This window comes from Lasioglossum baleicum, chromosome 12 (genome assembly GCF_051020765.1).
Source record: "Lasioglossum baleicum chromosome 12, iyLasBale1, whole genome shotgun sequence".
In the NCBI taxonomy this organism is placed as follows: domain Eukaryota; kingdom Metazoa; phylum Arthropoda; class Insecta; order Hymenoptera; family Halictidae; genus Lasioglossum; species Lasioglossum baleicum.
Window position 1 is genome coordinate 13,519,204 of NC_134940.1, and position 17,783 is coordinate 13,536,986.

The 17,783-nt window shown below is 43.6% G+C and overlaps 5 protein-coding genes across 7 annotated transcripts; 3 read left to right on the plus strand and 2 right to left on the minus strand.

Moving 5' to 3' along the window:
* The first annotated feature begins 23 nt into the window (after positions 1-23).
* On the plus strand, positions 24-1,510 carry Mrpl49 (mitochondrial ribosomal protein L49). The gene is made up of 3 exons (XM_076434602.1): positions 24-159; positions 697-883; positions 964-1,510. Exons 1-3 carry the CDS (start codon positions 55-57, stop codon positions 1,236-1,238), a joined length of 567 nt encoding a protein of 188 aa, XP_076290717.1. The 5' UTR covers positions 24-54; the 3' UTR covers positions 1,239-1,510.
* Positions 1,511-2,197: 687 nt separating this feature from the next.
* On the minus strand, positions 2,198-4,651 carry Eef1gamma (elongation factor 1-gamma). The gene is made up of 8 exons (XM_076434590.1): positions 4,493-4,651; positions 4,217-4,366; positions 3,938-4,001; positions 3,722-3,864; positions 3,167-3,469; positions 2,761-3,075; positions 2,519-2,671; positions 2,198-2,426 (listed from the first exon to the last, which is right to left on the minus strand). Exons 1-8 carry the CDS (start codon positions 4,502-4,504, stop codon positions 2,271-2,273), a joined length of 1,296 nt encoding a protein of 431 aa, XP_076290705.1. The 5' UTR covers positions 4,505-4,651; the 3' UTR covers positions 2,198-2,270.
* Positions 4,365-12,474, plus strand: LOC143214050 (orcokinin peptides-like). 2 transcript variants are annotated; one of them, XM_076434599.1, is made up of 4 exons: positions 5,160-7,920; positions 10,014-10,092; positions 11,843-11,954; positions 12,188-12,474. In XM_076434599.1, the coding sequence occupies exons 1-4, from the start codon at positions 7,840-7,842 to the stop codon at positions 12,384-12,386; spliced, it is 471 nt and encodes a 156-aa protein (XP_076290714.1). In that variant the 5' UTR covers positions 5,160-7,839; the 3' UTR covers positions 12,387-12,474. The 2 variants fall into 2 exon arrangements, with proteins under 2 accessions (XP_076290713.1, XP_076290714.1); XM_076434598.1 differs by lacking the exons at positions 11,843-11,954; positions 12,188-12,474 and adding an exon at positions 10,303-11,832 and having other exon boundaries at positions 4,365-7,920.
* LOC143214051 (uncharacterized) lies at positions 12,158-16,176 on the minus strand. Of its 2 annotated transcripts, XM_076434601.1 has the most exons (5): positions 14,138-16,176; positions 13,375-13,437; positions 13,252-13,314; positions 13,060-13,173; positions 12,158-12,990 (listed from the first exon to the last, which is right to left on the minus strand). In XM_076434601.1, exons 1-5 carry the CDS (start codon positions 14,207-14,209, stop codon positions 12,673-12,675), a joined length of 630 nt encoding a protein of 209 aa, XP_076290716.1. In that variant the 5' UTR covers positions 14,210-16,176; the 3' UTR covers positions 12,158-12,672. The 2 variants fall into 2 exon arrangements, with proteins under 2 accessions (XP_076290716.1, XP_076290715.1); XM_076434600.1 differs by having other exon boundaries at positions 12,158-13,173.
* LOC143214049 (cyclin-dependent kinase 5-like) lies at positions 15,437-17,713 on the plus strand. The gene is made up of 7 exons (XM_076434596.1): positions 15,437-15,596; positions 15,993-16,081; positions 16,165-16,358; positions 16,429-16,516; positions 16,599-16,770; positions 16,834-17,045; positions 17,365-17,713. The coding sequence occupies exons 1-7, from the start codon at positions 15,560-15,562 to the stop codon at positions 17,470-17,472; spliced, it is 900 nt and encodes a 299-aa protein (XP_076290711.1). The 5' UTR covers positions 15,437-15,559; the 3' UTR covers positions 17,473-17,713.
* Positions 17,714-17,783: the final 70 nt, after the last annotated feature.

Here is a 17,783-nt window from a genome sequence, read left to right on the forward strand (position 1 = left end):
GACGCGCCCGTGCGCACCAATGGCGGCCACCGACCCTTATTTACCGAAGTCAAAATGGCCGCCCTTCGGCTCCTCGCACGCTCCAAACTCTCCGCGATTATTCTGCGATCGGCTCGACAACTTGAACCGTTGAACCATGCCACGCCGATCCCGGTTCAGGTAATATTATCGATCTCTCTAATTTCGCGAGTATTCCTCACTTTTCTCGCCTCTCGTAATCTGTCGCCTGATAAACAAGCTCGTCCGCCGTTTTCATAATAGATACCTTCGGGCGAACTAGCGAAGGGCCATGCTAAATAGACCACGTTTCCAGAAAAACGTGTGGAACCGTTCATTTATCGTTCGATCATACTGTATTCGCGACGATCGCGTTCTTTTCACGACGATTTTCTCGTTTTCACGATTTCAACGTTTCTAATGAAGTTTCTTAAAGGCGACCTTAAACGAAACTTCGGGCAGCGGATTGTTGAACTTCAACAATACTACGCAAAGTGTACGCCATATTATTTTAACGTTGCTCGGGAAAACATTGGCGCTCGTTTCAATGAAATCGTTATCGGGAAGTTCGCAGAGAAACATGCGGTTTTGATGATAGTATTTCACGTGGTTACGAGACGTTAACCTAAAAGCACGCGTACACAAATTTTATTCGAGGACAACACGGGAATAATCAATGAGACTTTTGTTTTGTGCTAGATCCAAAAAAGATGGAGCAGCTACGTATCTTCGCCTATATACGAAGATCCCTCAAAGTACACAGATTACGAGGTAACGAGAGATCCGAAAGAATGGGAGTATGTGGAACGTTTGCTCAGACCTAAGGTCATACCTGTGCCTGAGCTCGAGAATAGAGAATATGCATCTGGCTGGAAACCACCTACTGGTACGTCCATGTTACTTCAAAGGGTTTCGTGTTTAAAATGTTGTCATTTCATTGAAATGTTATCTATTACAATTTAACAGCTAAACCAGGAGATTATCCGTATTATGTACAGCGCTCGAAAAATTTTATGCTCCCTGTCTATCTTCGAGTGTACAACAGAGGACTGCGAAAACTGACAATTCTCAAACGTATTCAGGGAGATATTTGGGCTTTAGAAGCTGAATTAAAAGAACATATGCAAAAAGAAACAGGCAAGCCCATTGGTATGCGTATAAACGAATTAGTAGGTATAATTAAATTTAGGGGTGATTTTGTATCCCTTATTAGGAGATGGATGGATTCTAAAGGGTTTTAAATGTTCTAATTAGACTGCAGATTTTTCTTAAGACATCGGAAGAAATCATATTAAAATTACTAAGGAAATACATTCCTATTTTTAAGTTCCGTTTATGCGATTGAGCCAGACAATTTTCATTTTTGGTAAATATCCGCAGTCTAGTTACCTTTTGCCAAATTACGATTAAATTATAATTCTTATGTATTTGTGTACAAAGAGAATGCATTTTGTAGTTATAATTGCTGTTTGTTAGATAGAGTGAGAAAATAAAATGCTAGGAAAACGTGCAACTTTATGTCCTTGATAACAACAAAACAAAATATTTAAGCAGGAATATACAGAGCTTTTATAAACGTAGAAATTTTATTCCAATCATTGAAATATTCAACAACTTTATTTTTTGTAAAAATATGCATTATATTTAAAATGAAATTTCACACAAGATGGTATGGAGAATGAATTCTGGTATGATGAAGCAGCACTACAATGATAATCTCGTGTTTCTTAATATTTAATTTACAAATTGAAATATTTACGTGGTTTTTCTTTCTTTTAATTAAACAACCAGTAACAAATGCATAAAGATTCTTAAGTCTATCGAATCAATTGTATTTCTATAGTTACGACATAATTTTAAACAATTTATAGATTAAATAATTTAACACACATATACATATAATATATATATATGAAATTTCTAAAAATGCGCATACCAAAATTAATATCACTCTATTATTTTTTTAATGTTGCGGTCTTGTTTTACGTTCATATACTGCAACGATTAACTCGGTAATAAAATAATTAAATATCACTCTCGAAGAACAGTACGTTTACACGAAAATATGTAAACTGAGAAAAGCCATCGTTGCAAATAATAGAGACTTGCGGAAAAGAACATTCTTCCTCTCGAAATGAAAACACCTTAATTAAATACAGGATTCTAAAGGTTCTTTGTGTAAAGTTCGATGGTACTTGAATCAATGTTTCTTTTACGTTTATTTCATGCGAACAAAAATGTTCCGTTTAATAGCAAGCATAGGGCAAAGGGGTTTACTTGAAAACTTTTCCCTGGTTAAATTCGCGTCCCTCTTTGTCGGTACCAGTCCAGCTGAAGTATTGTTGAACCAATTTTTTCGTTTCCTCTTCGCTCGGGTCTAAGTTGGTCCAAGTGTATGACTCATAATCTACTTGCCAGTCTGGACACAGCTGTATAAAACGATACGATTAGTCCCGTTGCGTTTCTAAATACATATAGCGACGAAAAAGCGAATAGAAAATATCGAAACACCGAAACTCACCGTAAAAGCGAGTTCTTTTCCGCGCCAAACCCAAATACCACTGATGCTACTGTTATTGTCCGTGCCGAATAGACAAGCACTAGCAAATGCGGCCTTGCGCATTTTGTCTAATCGTTGATACATACCACTGATCAGATTGCAAGACATGAAAACCTGGGCAGAATAGGAAAATTCATTAAAAACACGTGCGAAACATTCGACGTTTCGTCTCCATTTCTCGTCAAGCGATCAAATAGTCTTACCTTTGTTAATTCGTTATTGTATTTATATTCTCCGAGCCAAATGCTGTAATGTTCTGGATCGAACTTTTCCCAGAAATAAGGTATAGATTTTGCCTCGTCTTCGTTGGAATAAAATCTCTTGAAATCATCGAGATCGAACGTGCCTTTAGGCAAAGTATCGAAAGGATTTGTTGTTTTGGGTTCAGCAGCCAAAGCAGCTTCTGCAGGATCTAATTCTTCTGCTGGTTCTTTCTTGGGCGCTTTAGGTTCTTTAGGTTCCTTAGGTTCTTTTGATTCTTTCTTGGATTCCTTATCTTTTTTGTCCTTCTTGGAAGTCTGTAAAATAGGACGAATAACTGACTTAGAGAAAAAAAAAACAGCTGAAACGAATATAGATCTTGGAAAAACAAGACTGTAACCGACTAACTTTTCTTTGGGTTTCTGCAAACTTCTTTGGATCGTATTCAAGTGTTTTCGCAGCCAATTTAAAGGCACCAAGAACAGCCACAGATTCGGGTTGGTTAATTACTGTTTGGAACCATCGAGTTACACACTGGTAAGGTTTACGTAGATTCGGCTCGTATACATATTGGTATAAATGAAGCAACGTCATGGCTACACTAATATCAGCCAAAGTCAGATGTTCTCCAACCAAGTAAGTACGTGTAAGTAAATGAGAATTAAGGGCAGTCATCACTTTCTTTATATCTTCCTTGGCGTGTTCCACTGTCTGAAATTGAATCAAACATACACGTTAGCAAACAATTGCAATCCTAACAAGACGCAGCAAATTGCAGACCAAAGGTTTCCAACTGTAAGCATGTTACAAATCATGTACAAAAGAATCCATACATGATTATAATACATGCTAATGTTTCTATACCTCCAAGAGTTACAAAACTAGTTATACAATTGGACTAATTTTGCCTTTGCAGGAGGAATAGGGAGAAAAATAAAACGTCAAAATACATTTAATCTATACCTGCTTATTGTAAGGCATAATACCAAGCAATGGGAAAACCCATGCGCTACTGGCTGGAAGAATCTCAGAGTCTGCGTAGCCGAACCATTGGATAATTTCTGCACGCTCGAGATCGTCCTTGCCTCTCAGCTGATTATTAGCCACTGAAAAAATATAATTCAATCTAGACATCGTCGAGTACTGTCGCGTGTACGGTATATCGATTATGAATTTTACCATAATAAGCGATCGCGTTGCTCTCTGTGATGTACTTCCCATCATTTGTTTCGAACGCTGGGACCTGATGGATAAAATCACGGGACCATTAACGCGAATACTTTGAAAAGTTTGATCCGTAATATATATTTCTTGTTAGAACGAATTAGATGTCTACCGGGGGAAATCTTCGTACACACTTGTTAATTTTTTTGTAGTGTTCATACCAGCTGGTTTCTGAATATAGTGTTACGAGTGTACAAAGAACAAGACCATGTTACGACTGACGTGGAAACGTACCTTTCCCAGGGGGAATTTCTTCAGGAAGGCCTCGGTCTTGTTCGTCTCGCCGAAAACGAAGTCATCTGCGACTTTGACCTGTGCACCGGAGTACTGAGCCGCAATCAGCACCTTGTAGGCTCTGAAGTTATCTGGGTAGGTGTACAGAGTCTGAAATAAATAGTACCTCCATTAGTTGCGTTTTCGGTCCAGCCGTCATTTTTCTGACACGTATGCTCTTATCGAATTGTCGTAAGGTCGATGTTTCACGGTGCGAATCACACGAGAAAGACTTACTCCGGACGCCATTATATCCAGTTACGGGAAGAGGAAGTCGAAGGCCGGTAAGGATCGTTTCTCTTCGGTGCATAAAGCTTTTAACGTTGATAGATGTGCCACTGTACAACGCGAAGCTGTCAGCCCCACTTCTTACTCTTCAGAGTCGTCATCCAAACCAACATCCCTATCTATAGCATAATATTCTATGGTATAGATCGTCGTGCACTCGTTAGATTATTTCGGAAAATTCGAATGAAAGACAGGAGTTACCGTTACCAGATCATCTATTACGATCCTATGCTACGATATCGGGCTGTGAAATCTTGCAATAACTATGAAATAATTGATATTTAATCGAATAACAAATTATGCGGTAAAAAGTGAACGACGGCGACATCTAACAGTGACGTTCTTAAAGCATTGGAGCATTGGGAATCGTTTGGTTGTCTGCGCTGCGGAATTGAAAAATGCATAAACATAAAGGTCAAACTTCGATTTATATGGTTGAAATGTCCGTAGACTATTACTTATTTGTCTGAGTTTGAAGAGAATGCAAACATAATCGATCATATAAATTCGTTGATCTAGCGAAGACTCGTTCCGAAAGAAAAAGAGATAGTCGTTTTCCATCATCCGCTAGATGGTACCGTTCCGATATTCTGCCTAAAATCTGAAAATAGCGCCATTTAACGTAGCGGCGAAACGTTCAAGTTTGTTGCTAATTAAATTTAGTTCTCATCCGATAGATGGCGCCGAGTGCTCTGGTCTTCTTTGTCGGTAACATTTGGCTAACAGTTTGAGCGTTTTGTCACTACCATCGAGAGAGACGCTACCATCGCCAGATCCAAATTTTTGCGGCGGAAATGTTCAATTTTCGAGGACCTGAGAGTTTGTCCTGTGCGATAGGTCCATTTAGGCTCGTAGGAAAATTCTAGATCGTTCCGAAATTCGGCAAAATTCTGATTTACTGCTCAAGCAACGTGGCTGAACTTTGAGGGGCGACTTTTAAAATATTTATTCACTTTCCAGGACTTGAATAAAAACTGGAAGAACGCGCTTAATGGTAGCTGCATTACGATTTGAAATCATCTACAACTGGCGTACGGAAAATCGAAAAATACGAAGCACTCTGTACCAACGCCGCAGACAATTTTTATACATATCTGTGGAACTCTGTGAACTCGGTGCGCGTGCGTATACGATAGAGATCTCTATTTCACATGTAGAAAACGAATCCTGATCTCAATCCGTGTACCACGTGTATCACGGATCCTCAATTTCCTATTAAACAGTTCACGTGTATTTTAGTACACGTTCAAAACCGCGATCTCTAGTATAAAGTTTGTACATTGTAAATTAGGGACAGCTGGACAGCTGGCGGTGGACATAATTTCGCGCCAGTTCGCATAATTGCCCGGGCGGCACGGCTTTCAATTATGTGGAACATGAACGCGTTGAAAATCCAAGCTGATAATAGAAGGGCAGGAGGAGCAGGTCGGGAGACTACGAAGGGAGAGAGGCCAAAGTCGATCCAAATGACGTATAATCCAGGGATCGAACAGCATTAAGATAAATTAAGATAAAAGCCTCGAATCTTTTAGCGGATTAAGCTCGTTGAGTGGATGTCGGGCGTCGATAGCTATCAGAGGGTGTCGGGAAGATAGGGAGGAAAGCGAAAGTTCTGCCAGCGGGAACGCTTTCGAGCGTGAACCGCGGAAAGGTAAACTTTCGATGGACTGCATAGTAAACATCGCCTCGAGTGTCGATATCCGGCGTGCTATCGCTATCTCCGTTCGCTTCGATGTTGCGATCGATGCGATGCGACATCAATTTTTTATCCGTGAAAATTACACGACCGAAGAAAACTCATAACTCCGAGGAGGAGACGCGCTAATGCGCTAATGCGATCAAATGGCACCTGGTAATCCTATCCGGGAGAGAATACAATTGCGTCCACGGCGTTTGACTCGCGGTCGATTCGCCGACGCGTGCTCGAGCCCTCATAAAGCGTTAACGGATCGCGGATAATTGAACTGTGTGTTTACGGGCAATTCGTAGTCGCGATTTAGTGTCGCGCTTTTACGCGTCACGGCGCGCTCAAGCGGAGGCGCGCACTTTTGCGTTTCACGGCCTCCAGGATTTATTTTCTGCATCGGATGCGAGCAAGATCGATCGCACGGGCGCCGCGACGCACCCCCGTCGCCGCTCTCCTTACAAATCACCAGTACCCGCTCCCTTTTTCGATCCTTTCCTTCGCAGACGTCTTTCTTTGATCGTTTGCCGCTCCATCTCGAGAGGAAAGCGGCGTTCGTTCCCTCGGGCTCGTCTGGATCCACTTCTAAAACTGCGAATACCACTAACGAGATTTTTCGCTAGACCGACTCTCGCGACGCGTGCGAAATACTTCCGAGATGGCGGCCACCAAGTTGAACTCACTGGCCACAGTTGCTCCCGGAGAACGAACCGATGTATTAACAACACACACTTCTGCAAGTTACATGCTGGTGCATTATCGCAACTTATGGGAAACTGAGATCAGATGAACCGGTACTATTCGAACGAACAAGACACGTATTGTCAATTTGAAGTTGCGCAGAAATGGATGTCTAGACTAAGAAGTCTAGTCTCAAATCCACAAAAAAAGGTGTGAAAAAAATTCGTGAACAATACTGATATCCATACGCCGATGCTGTAAAAATATAAATGAATTCTTCCGAATTCTTTGAAGTTTTCGATGCGTTTTACGACCATGATTTTCAACTGAAAAATCCGTATTAATTGCGGTTTATGTATCTAGGTGCTCGACATCGGTTCAATTTTTCTCAGAATTTTCACGTGTTTTTTCTCGATACCCTATGAAATGGTTCATAGGCCGTTCAATTTGGACCAAGGGCGTTTCCGACCATCTTATCTGGTTTATTGGTTTGAAGTTGTGTAAGGATGGATGCGGATGGATGTGCATTCTCGATGAATTAGTATAACTTGGGCAAGTCTTCGGGGATGCGGTCCGTCCGGAAGCAGACGGTTCGTTCGTCCGTTTTTGTTTGTCACCGATAGCCATGATAATGCACCGATATGCGTGTCGTAAATGTAACATCATCATCGCGTCGATGTGGGCCGATCTAATGGGTTTCGGTGGCGTCGCGTTTTGCCTTTCGTCCTTCGTCCCGCGCCCTACGAGCTTCTGTGTCCACGGTATCGCGTCGGAGCGCGTGCGTCCTCGCACCCCTTTCACCCCTTGACCGTCGTTCTACCTGTATATATTCGGTGGAAAGAGTCGAGGAGGACTCGTAGACGGTACACGATCCTTCGCACGTGAACATCGGCATTTCAACACTCTCGATCTCGCCCTAAGGACACGCGCGATGACGACACTCGGTCACTGTGCCCTGCCGATCTTCCTTTGGTCGATCGCGGCAGCTTGGGTGGCAGCCAGCCCTCTTCAGGTAAAGATAACATTATCCCCTTTTGCACTATCATTTAGTTTTCGGTCACGGTGATTCAAACTTTCTTGTCGTTCGTAACAAGAACATATTTTTGTAAGAGAAAATTTCAGGCTACCGTCTTATGCCTGTATATTTTCCAGTGGCTACATATCGTTAACAACAAAATTGAAGTGTTCAAGCTTTAAAGGAATTGAATAACATACACACATTCAGTATAAATATTGTTCGAAATCTTAATCGCGAGTCTGACTCGATATTATCGCGAACCAACAACTCACCACCAGTAATGTATTCTAACAACCTTCTTCTGGATTTTTATATAAAAGACTTTTAGGCTTCCTTTTGGTGCAGCACAACTATTGAAAATGTGCTTCATATTTACAATAACTATGGCATTTACGTTTTTATACAATCAGCTTTGCGCCCATAGTTACTTGTTTTATTTTCGAGAACTTCCGCTAGAATCCTGAAAGGGACTTGGTTAAAATCGGTGTACCTTGGTATCCGTTGGTTAACACTAACCGTACCACGAATGACTTTCGTTAAGACGATTTAAAATTCTAAAAGATAGGAAGAAATTTTTATACGACTCCCGTGTCTTGTAATTGACAAAGAAAATTTTTATTTTGCATAAAGATCCGCAGTTTATATTCATATAATTATTGACATTACAAAGATGCTTCCATGAGATAAATAAATTTCTTCATTTAATCGCTTATTGTAAAAATTGTGAGAAATCTAAATAAATTCAGTCATGCAATATTTATAAAACAACGTGTGACAGTCACATCTTGTGCTCGGTAGGAAGAAAAGCATGAATAAAGGACAATAATCCAGATACAGTTTTTTTATTTATAGTTTTATTAGCGACACCATGAAATAAGTTAGGACATACTACGTTAGTTGTTTGATAAGTTTGGTTTCCTTGCTGAAATTCGGTACGTTGTTTCACTCATTTCACTGATTTATACGGTTACCAGAACAACTGTAGCAACTCCGAGCTGTTCTAAATCGGTTAGTAAAAGTACATGCAGGGATATAATTGAGTTACACGATGTCACAGCAAGTACCAAGGTACGAGAACCATTTAGCCCGTAAAGGGTCGACTCTATTCGACTGGAGTCACTCGACGCAACTTGTTGCGCCCCGGCTTGTGTCGTTTCCAGCACCGAAAAGAAGGTCTGATCGGGAACCGAAATAGACCGTTATCTGTTTTAAATAAATTTGAGAAGGAATATATTCGCTCTACTTCCTACATAACAGGTTACGTGAAATTTTATACCACTCCAACAAAAATAAATTTTTATTCAATGAAATAACTATTTTAATGTAAAGTGAATATTTGCTAACGTGGTCGACACCTGTATTTATGCTTGAAACATTGAATTTAAAGTTTTGAGATTGCAACTACTATACGCGAGTAATTCAAAGTTAAAGAAACTCGTGTAATGTAAATGAGCGAATATGTAGTGTATACGTGGAATTAAAATACAAGGGTACCTCCGCGGTGAATTTAATATTACACGGATTAAGATCCGGTTTCGCTCATTACAAACGTACACGTGTATTTGCATATACAGGGTGAGTCACCTAACGTTGTCACCTCAAATATCTTTGTTCTTTTTAAAGATGCGTCAAATGTCTGAAGAACAAAGTTGAGAATGGTAAAATGGGGCTCGTGTGCGAAACCAAAAAAATTTTCACATCTCTAAAAAGAATTACATAAAAACAAACATTTTTTTGGTATCGCATGAGCCCTTATCACCCTGTATACATGATACAGGGAGCTCTAGTTCCACAAGGGTTTTTTCAGGGTGAAGGTTCTTCCTATCCGTTTCAATCAGAACTAGCGTAGAACTTGATTTTCCGATCTGGGTTATTTTCGGACCCGTTTCGAGCCCCGTTTCAAGGAACTGTCCTCGTACTTGTATCTACGCCGATCTCAACCGCGACTAGTTATCGAGCGAATAGTTAATTTCCCATTTGGGTCGCGTAGGCTCGCGTGTTGCTGGCTTGTTGTGCGTCGCGTGTTATACTGGCATGCTCGCGGCGCGCTTTCCGAGGGAGGAGCTTTTAACGATTGTTGGTTGCAGACTGGACAAAGCGTGATGCAACGGAACCAGTACGGGCCGATGGCTGCGGAGATCCTCGCCGCGTACCTCGAAGACCACGGTAAGTTATCCGGTTGATCGTTGAGCCGTGAAGCCGTGTCGTTCGAGCTTTGTTCTTGTGTTTGTGCGTCGATCACCTCTCGTACCCTCGTACCCTCGTGTCTCGTCTACAATATCTGGTGCATCGTACCGAATGCTTCTCGTTTCGTCCAGGATCCGGATCAAAATCCGATCAATCGTCGCGATCACGGTTCTGCCACGAACATTTTAGATCCGACGGAGCAACGAAAGCCGGTCGAAGAAGAGTCGCGATCGGATCGGGATCGAGAATGGCTCGGTGATCGCCGACCGCCGAAAGGATTCGCCTCGACCACGGAGGCGGGAGTCGCGAGGTTCGATCGAAATCTGGATCAGATCGGAGGAGGGAATCTCGTGCGTTCCACGGACGATCGGTACTCTCGAAATCTGGATCAAATCGGAGGCGGGAATCTCGTGCGCTCCACGGACGATCGGTACACTCGAAATCTGGATCAAATCGGAGGCGGGAATCTCGTGCGCTCCACGGACGATCGGTATTCTAGAAATCTGGATCAGATCGGAGGCGGGAATCTCGTGCGCTCCACGGACGATCGGTACACTCGAAATCTGGATCAGATCGGAGGCGGGAATCTCGTGCGCTCTATGAACGATCGGTATTCCCGAAACTTGGATCAGATCGGAGGCGGGAATTTGGTGCGCAGCTTGAACGGTGCTCGCGACGAATTCCGCCGGAACTTGGACCAAATCGGTGGAGGGAATTTGGTGCGAAATCTGGCCCGTGCCGCTCGACAGTTTCAATCCCGCACGGCCGAGACTGAATCGCGAGACACGATCGACGCCGGTCAATGAAACGCTGCGCCAATTAGCTTCCCTTTTGTTTTCCGCTCGGCTGGAGAACGGTTGCGGGTATAGCCGACGATAGAATCGTCTTTGTATCGAATTCCTTGCATTAGACAATAAAAATCGTACGTACGAACGATCTCGATGCAGCCATCTTCCTTTTCTGTTCCCGTATCGTTCCAGTGAAATAGTACACGTGTACTTAAAATGACACGCGCTAAAGTATATGTATACGTGCATGCAAATACGCGTGTGTTATTCAAAACCACGATCTCTAGCACACATTGATACCGCGGAGAGATAGCGGGAAGACAGCTTATGCGAAAAGTTCCTTGTAAAAACCTCGGTACCTAAATGACACGCGGAGGCTCGCTCCACTGAAAACTCGGTCTTGTCAGTAGCCTCTAAGTCTAATCCTTTTACTTTAATCCTTTGCACTCGGAGCAATTTTAACTCGAAAATTGAACATGTCTTCCGACCTAGAATATTTCCAATCCCTATGATCTTTTCAATTTTATGGATATGAAATTGGTATGATACCTCATACGATACCTAAATGTTTAGCAATTGATTAGATACCGACATATTTAATCATGTGAACCAGGCGGTTCCAACGAGTAGCTCCGGAGCTATTCGAGGCACCTTCCCTGCTTAGGTTCTTCCCCCAGGACTTCATCGTTATAATGTATAGCACGACGCGATGTACACGCATACATTATAAAGAGGTTCGATGGTGGGTGACCTTGCAGTTGTCGGAGGGGAATAGGCTGGAACTGCCTGATGTAAACAATATTTTGAACAACGGTACAGCCATTTTTAGTGGCGCCTCAGAGTCACCATTCGAGTGCTAAGGGTTGAAATTCATAGTCTACCGCGACCGTTCAGCAGGCGTGCGAATCGAACATTTCGATTTCGTTCCGATTTCATTCAAGGTGCGCTGGACAACGACGACCCGAACGACATAGTCGGCGTTCGTGGTCGTCCCGACCGTGTCCGCGACTTCGTGAGGACGTCCGATCTTACCCGTGGAATTTCTTTCCCCAGGTAAGCACAGAAAAAAGAATGAATTTTCTTCTTCCTTTCCCCGTGGACCCCCGTGTTCGGTTGTATTCTTTCCAGAGGTATGCGAGAACCTGAAAATGTCGGATATCCCGGTGTTCCTCGGGAAACCTGACATATTCGCGAAATTTTGGAGAACCTGCCTGACATTTTCGGGTTCTCGCACACCTCTAATTCTCACGGGACGACTGGTTCTGTCGTCGACGATTTGTTCGCAGCGGATGGATCGATCCCGCCACGGCTGCTAGAAGAATTCATCTCACGCCGATCGAACGATTCGGCAAACGGAACATCGACGAGATCGATAGGACGCCTTTCGATGATTTCTTCAAAAGAACCATGGACCACGGCAGAAGGGATCGCGTTGGTTGGACCGGTTATCCAGCGTTTCGCGGATCGAACGCCCTCAACCTCTGATCCTAAGATATCGTAACCTCTGTAGCAGCGACGATTCCGTCGCGCAAATAGACCACTTGGCAAACAGAATCTTGCTCGTTTTTCTTTTCTTTATTCGCCTTGATAACTCGACAGCCTCGGGATCCTTATCGCGCAGCTATTCCCAGCTCGCACATGACAGAGCTTCGAAAATGTTGTAATATTTATTTCAGTTCTCGAAGCTTGCTACGAGGAACTTGCTTCGTTCGAGAGCTGGGGGAGCTCGAGATAAATTTTTACGAAAGAAATAAACAAAAGTCGAACCGCTTTAAGCTCTGCCGGTCGGTTTGACCGATTCCCCGAGAAGACGGACTTCCGGTGTGGTCGGAGTCCGCGGACGATCGGGAACAAGATCGCGGGGGGCGCACACGGAGAACTTCGACAGGGTATTCCGGCGAGCCCCTTCGCGAACTAGGCCGGCTCCGTTTCCGGTCATGCTTCCGACTCTATCCTTCGCGTCCTCCGAACGTTCTTCACATTCGCGTCTCTTGTTCTCGATCACAGCAATGATTCTTCTGATCTCCTCGTTCACGTCCCCCGGCGTCTCGATCATCGCGTTCTCCATGTTCCTGTTCATCCGGACCGCCTGCTCTCGATTCCGAATTCGCGAGTAAGCAATCGGACTGCGATTTTGAGTAGCCTGTTTTTTTTTTACCTCTATCACGCTTGTCTCGAGCTCCGAGAATCGCTGCAACATCGACGCCACCTTCGAGCTCTGAGCAGTCAGTCGATCGGTGATTCGCAATTCCTCCCCGACGTCCTGCTTGATCTGAAAGAGCGCGTGCGACAAAGAAAGAATTAATCAAGTCGACGGAACTACGGTATTGTCTCGGTAAGTGTCACGCACCTCTTCCACAGCTTTGGCGACGTGCTCACCGATGTACTGGATGTTTTCGCGGACCTGCCGAACCTGTCAAAGCGATCCACCTGTAACATTACTTGCACCCGAAGCGAGTCAGCTATACATTACGCTCGAGCAAACTTCTCTCATCTCGGCCATGATCTTGCGTCGCACCCTCGCCGCCGCTAGAATCTAAATTCCGCGAGTTAGGGTACGGATGTAGTGGAGCGGCGAAGATCGAGGATAACATCGCGGCGAAATCACACCAATGTACAGTAAATCCTCTATAGTCGCTAAAAGGTGGTACACGATAAATGAAAAAAAAATATCTGCACTGTAGTAATCTGATCTCGGCTCGGGTATATCGGTGTGAACCGCTACTAATAGTCGCCGGCAACATACAATGTAACACCAATATTTAATCTTTTTTATTACTACTTATTTTTTTTATGAAACTTTCACTAATATATTTGTGTCATTTTTCTGATTAAAATAATACCAAACACGATATAATTTCAACTATATTTAGTGGTTTAATTGACGGTGAAAGTTTTGGGCGTAAGGAAGGACAGCGTATGGGAAAGAAAGCGACGCGGAGAGTCGCAGTCGTGGTCTCTCTTTACACGTGCTGTCCTTCTTGACGTTCAGCTCGGCCTTTGAAGCTCAGAAAGATAGTGTCCGTCTACGAACTTTGCAAACGAACCTCCCCGAGACTTTCGCGATTATAGAGGACTTACTGAAATTAAATGCAACTGTATACAGCGGAGCGATAACGAGAGAATAGCGGTGCACATAGAAACAAACATCACTACACCTCTCACCTCGCTGCTCCACTATATTCTCGTACTTAGTTATGCTAGTCGTGATCGCGGAGTATTTTATCGAGGCTTACTCGCCAACAGATGTAGAATAGGACCACAATGTGCGCGATCATCGGGATCACGCCTCCTAAAAGTTGATGCATCGCGCACGGATACGTCCGATCACGTGGATTTAATTGATTCAGCCGATTCTATCGGACCCGACCATCCATTTTCCAAGTTCTCGGATTTAATACATCCTGGCTCTGTGGCACACTCGTCCGAACTTTTCTCCGAGCGAAACAACGAAGCGAGCATCGAGATTCGCAACAAAACAATTCTCGAAGATCTGCTTCGATAAATGTCACCGACTAAACGGTTTTGAAGAACGCAAACCGAAGATGCATTATATTATGTAAGTATAAATATTTTCTTTATTTTCTCCGCAATTTCAGAGTTTGGTTCCCGAATATTGACGGAGTGCCACGGTAGGATTTGTAAAACGTATCGAGCTACCACAGTACCTAGCCACACATTATATTATAATTGAATTATCGTCGCCGATACTATCCGTAATGCTGCTCGCATTAGGTTACGCGAAGCCTATCCTGCTGAAGGACATTCGATTCGATCCGTCCCAGATTTTACCCCATCCAGTAGAAAATTTCTGTGATGTACCAAGCCTCGAAATTGGGTAGAGATGATTTCAAAAAGTATCGATAATGAGAAAGATCGAGCTTGATTAGTCGAGAGAGATTACAGTTTCGAGTTGCGTGCAGCGTGGCGGTCGATTTGAATTGTTTGAACCGGAAAGAAGGTAACGCTACATAACAGAAACCCTTTTAGCTATTCATTGTTGAGAGGATGGATATGAATCATCTTAACATTAATATTCATAATTCTCGTGTATATGCATAATAATCGTTGGCGGGTCGCCCCCTCGTGGAGGTCGTCATAAACGCAACACGTGCCCCGCGTATATATCTACTGATATTATCTGCTCAACATATTGTGTAGGTCGCGTGTCGTTTCAACTGTAAATTACCTTTCTTTTTTGCTTTTTATTGATTTCCGTTTACAACTTTCACTTCACGGTCGCGATCTTCGTCGAATGGACAGAATGTATACTTGCGTCGACAACAAATCGTGTTCGATTTGAGAAATGTTCAATTAATTATCCGTATTATTGTTGAACAAGGAATTCAAGGAAAGAGCACAATTATACTTTCTGTCACCACTTTTATCAGTACATATATGTATACAGGGTGAGTCACCAAACGTTTGTACCTCAAATATCTTTGTTGTTTCTAAAGACAAAGTTGAATGGTACAATGGGGCTGATACGATTCCATTTTATCGCTGTCGATGACTATCGATGGTCGAGGTCGAGGGTCAGCTATCGATATTCCTCTGTCGGCAGTGCTGCCATCTGCACCGGTGTTTTCGCGCACGATCGTTCCCGAGTGCAGCGCTAACCACTCTGCGACTATTCCGCCCATAGGATCGCCAAAAATATGCAAAAATATGAGAAACTCGAGAAAATAGGAGAAGGTAGGTGTGTTCCAAATATTGTCGATCGATGTATTCGTTTCCAAGATTCGAATGGTGTACGTGTACGTTTTCGCGGACCGTAAACGACGCGGGTGCAGTTCGACGAAGTGCATTGGTTTTGACAGTTGCATCGATAAATAGACGCGCATCGTTTTCGGATCGCTTTAAAGCGGACCCTACACGGTCAATCGGAATGACAGTCACGTCGAAGATTGACATTCGGATTGGTCGTGAAAGATTAATACTGACGGACTGATGAAATGGACTGACGGATTTCCAGATATTTGGAAATATTTCTTCGTGATTGAAATAAGGATTGACAGTCTGACTGTTCAATCAGACTGTCATTCCTGATTGACCGTGTAGGGTCCGCTTAACGTTCTCGTTGTTTTCCAGGCACTTATGGAACCGTTTTCAAAGCCAAGAACCGAGAGACTCACGAAATCGTCGCCCTGAAGAGAGTACGTTTGGACGATGATGACGAAGTATGTTCACCTAACTGCTTAGTGACAGTCGGCCGACTGATTTTATCGTTACACGCTCGTTGTTCTTTTTCTGTCCTCATAAGGGTGTACCGTCGTCCGCGCTCAGAGAGATTTGCCTGTTGAAGGAACTGAAACACAAAAATATCGTTAGGCTATATGACGTGTTGCACTGCGACAGGAAACTGACTCTGGTCTTCGAGCACTGCGACCAGGATCTGAAAAAGTACTTCGATAGTCTGAACGGAGAAATAGACTTGGATGTTGTCAAATCCTTCCTGTAAGAACTCCGCGAAGAAATCTTGGACAAGTTAAAAATCTGGTCGCTATGTATTCATCAATCGTTTCAGATATCAGTTGCTGCGTGGATTGGCATTCTGTCACAGCCGGAATGTACTACACAGGGATCTCAAACCGCAGAATCTGCTCATCAACAAGGTAAGATGGCCATCTTACCTTGTTGTCCATTGGACAAGGAGGTGTCTCTAGTTTTAGAAAGTGGTTGCAAATCGATTTCTAGAATGGGGAGTTGAAACTAGCAGACTTTGGACTGGCTAGAGCCTTCGGAATACCAGTGAAATGTTACTCGGCAGAAGTCGTCACATTATGGTATCGTCCACCGGACGTTCTCTTCGGCGCGAAATTATATACAACGTCCATAGACATGTGGAGCGCGGGATGTATATTCGCTGGTGAGTAACGATCGGTTAATTTTCTGAATCTTTGATTCGCCACGATTCATTGACTGCTCGCAGAACTAGCGAACGCCGGCAGACCGTTGTTCCCTGGGTCGGATGTGGAGGATCAACTTAAACGGATATTCAAAATGCTCGGCACACCGACCGAAGAGACTTGGCCGGACTTCACCACGCTTCCCGACTACAAGCCGTTCCCTCCGTACCAGGCTGGCCAAGGATTGGCTCATGTCACACCAAAACTGAACTCCAAAGGCAGAGACTTGTTACAGGTAACGCCTAACCGATGCTGATAAAGAGAGTGCAAGATACAGTAAAATTGCGATCTAGCTCCCATCGCCTATTCCGAGCAGGGACAGGGATCGTGTAGGAAAACAATTTTTCTATGACTGCGTTGACCGTGCCGAAAGTATAAAGCGTGGCAGCTCGAGCTTCTTGGACCCTCGCGGAGATGCCTCCCAGTGGAAGGGGTAGACGAAGGGACAGTGATGGTGGAGGTCCTTAGCGAGCTCGATCGCGACTTCACTGTATCTTGTAATCCGCGTCCACGAAATCGGAATGCGTCGCTCACGTTCCTCTTCTTTATTTCAGAGACTGTTAGTGTGCAATCCAGCGTTACGATTGTCTGCAGACGAGGCAATGACTCATCCTTACTTCAATGATTTGAACCCTGCCGTGAAAAACGATCGTTGCCAGTAGCGCATTCCAGTTAATCTAGTCCCCGATGATCGCGGGGGCGCATATACCGCGAGTAGCGCAGCGACCAAAACAAATCTGGTAAAGATCATTTGTTAATATATACATATACATATTGCTATTAATATACGCGTATATTTCGTATTCGATGTGTCGCGTCGACCGCGATGCGTGATAAAACATGCCGACGAGTCCTGTTTTTTCTAAGAATGCCCAAAGAGTAACGAATAAACTGTCAATTTGATCGGTGTCGGTCATGTTCTGTGGAGCCAAATGAAAAAGAAAGAGAGAGAGAGAAAGGGGGAGGAGAAAGC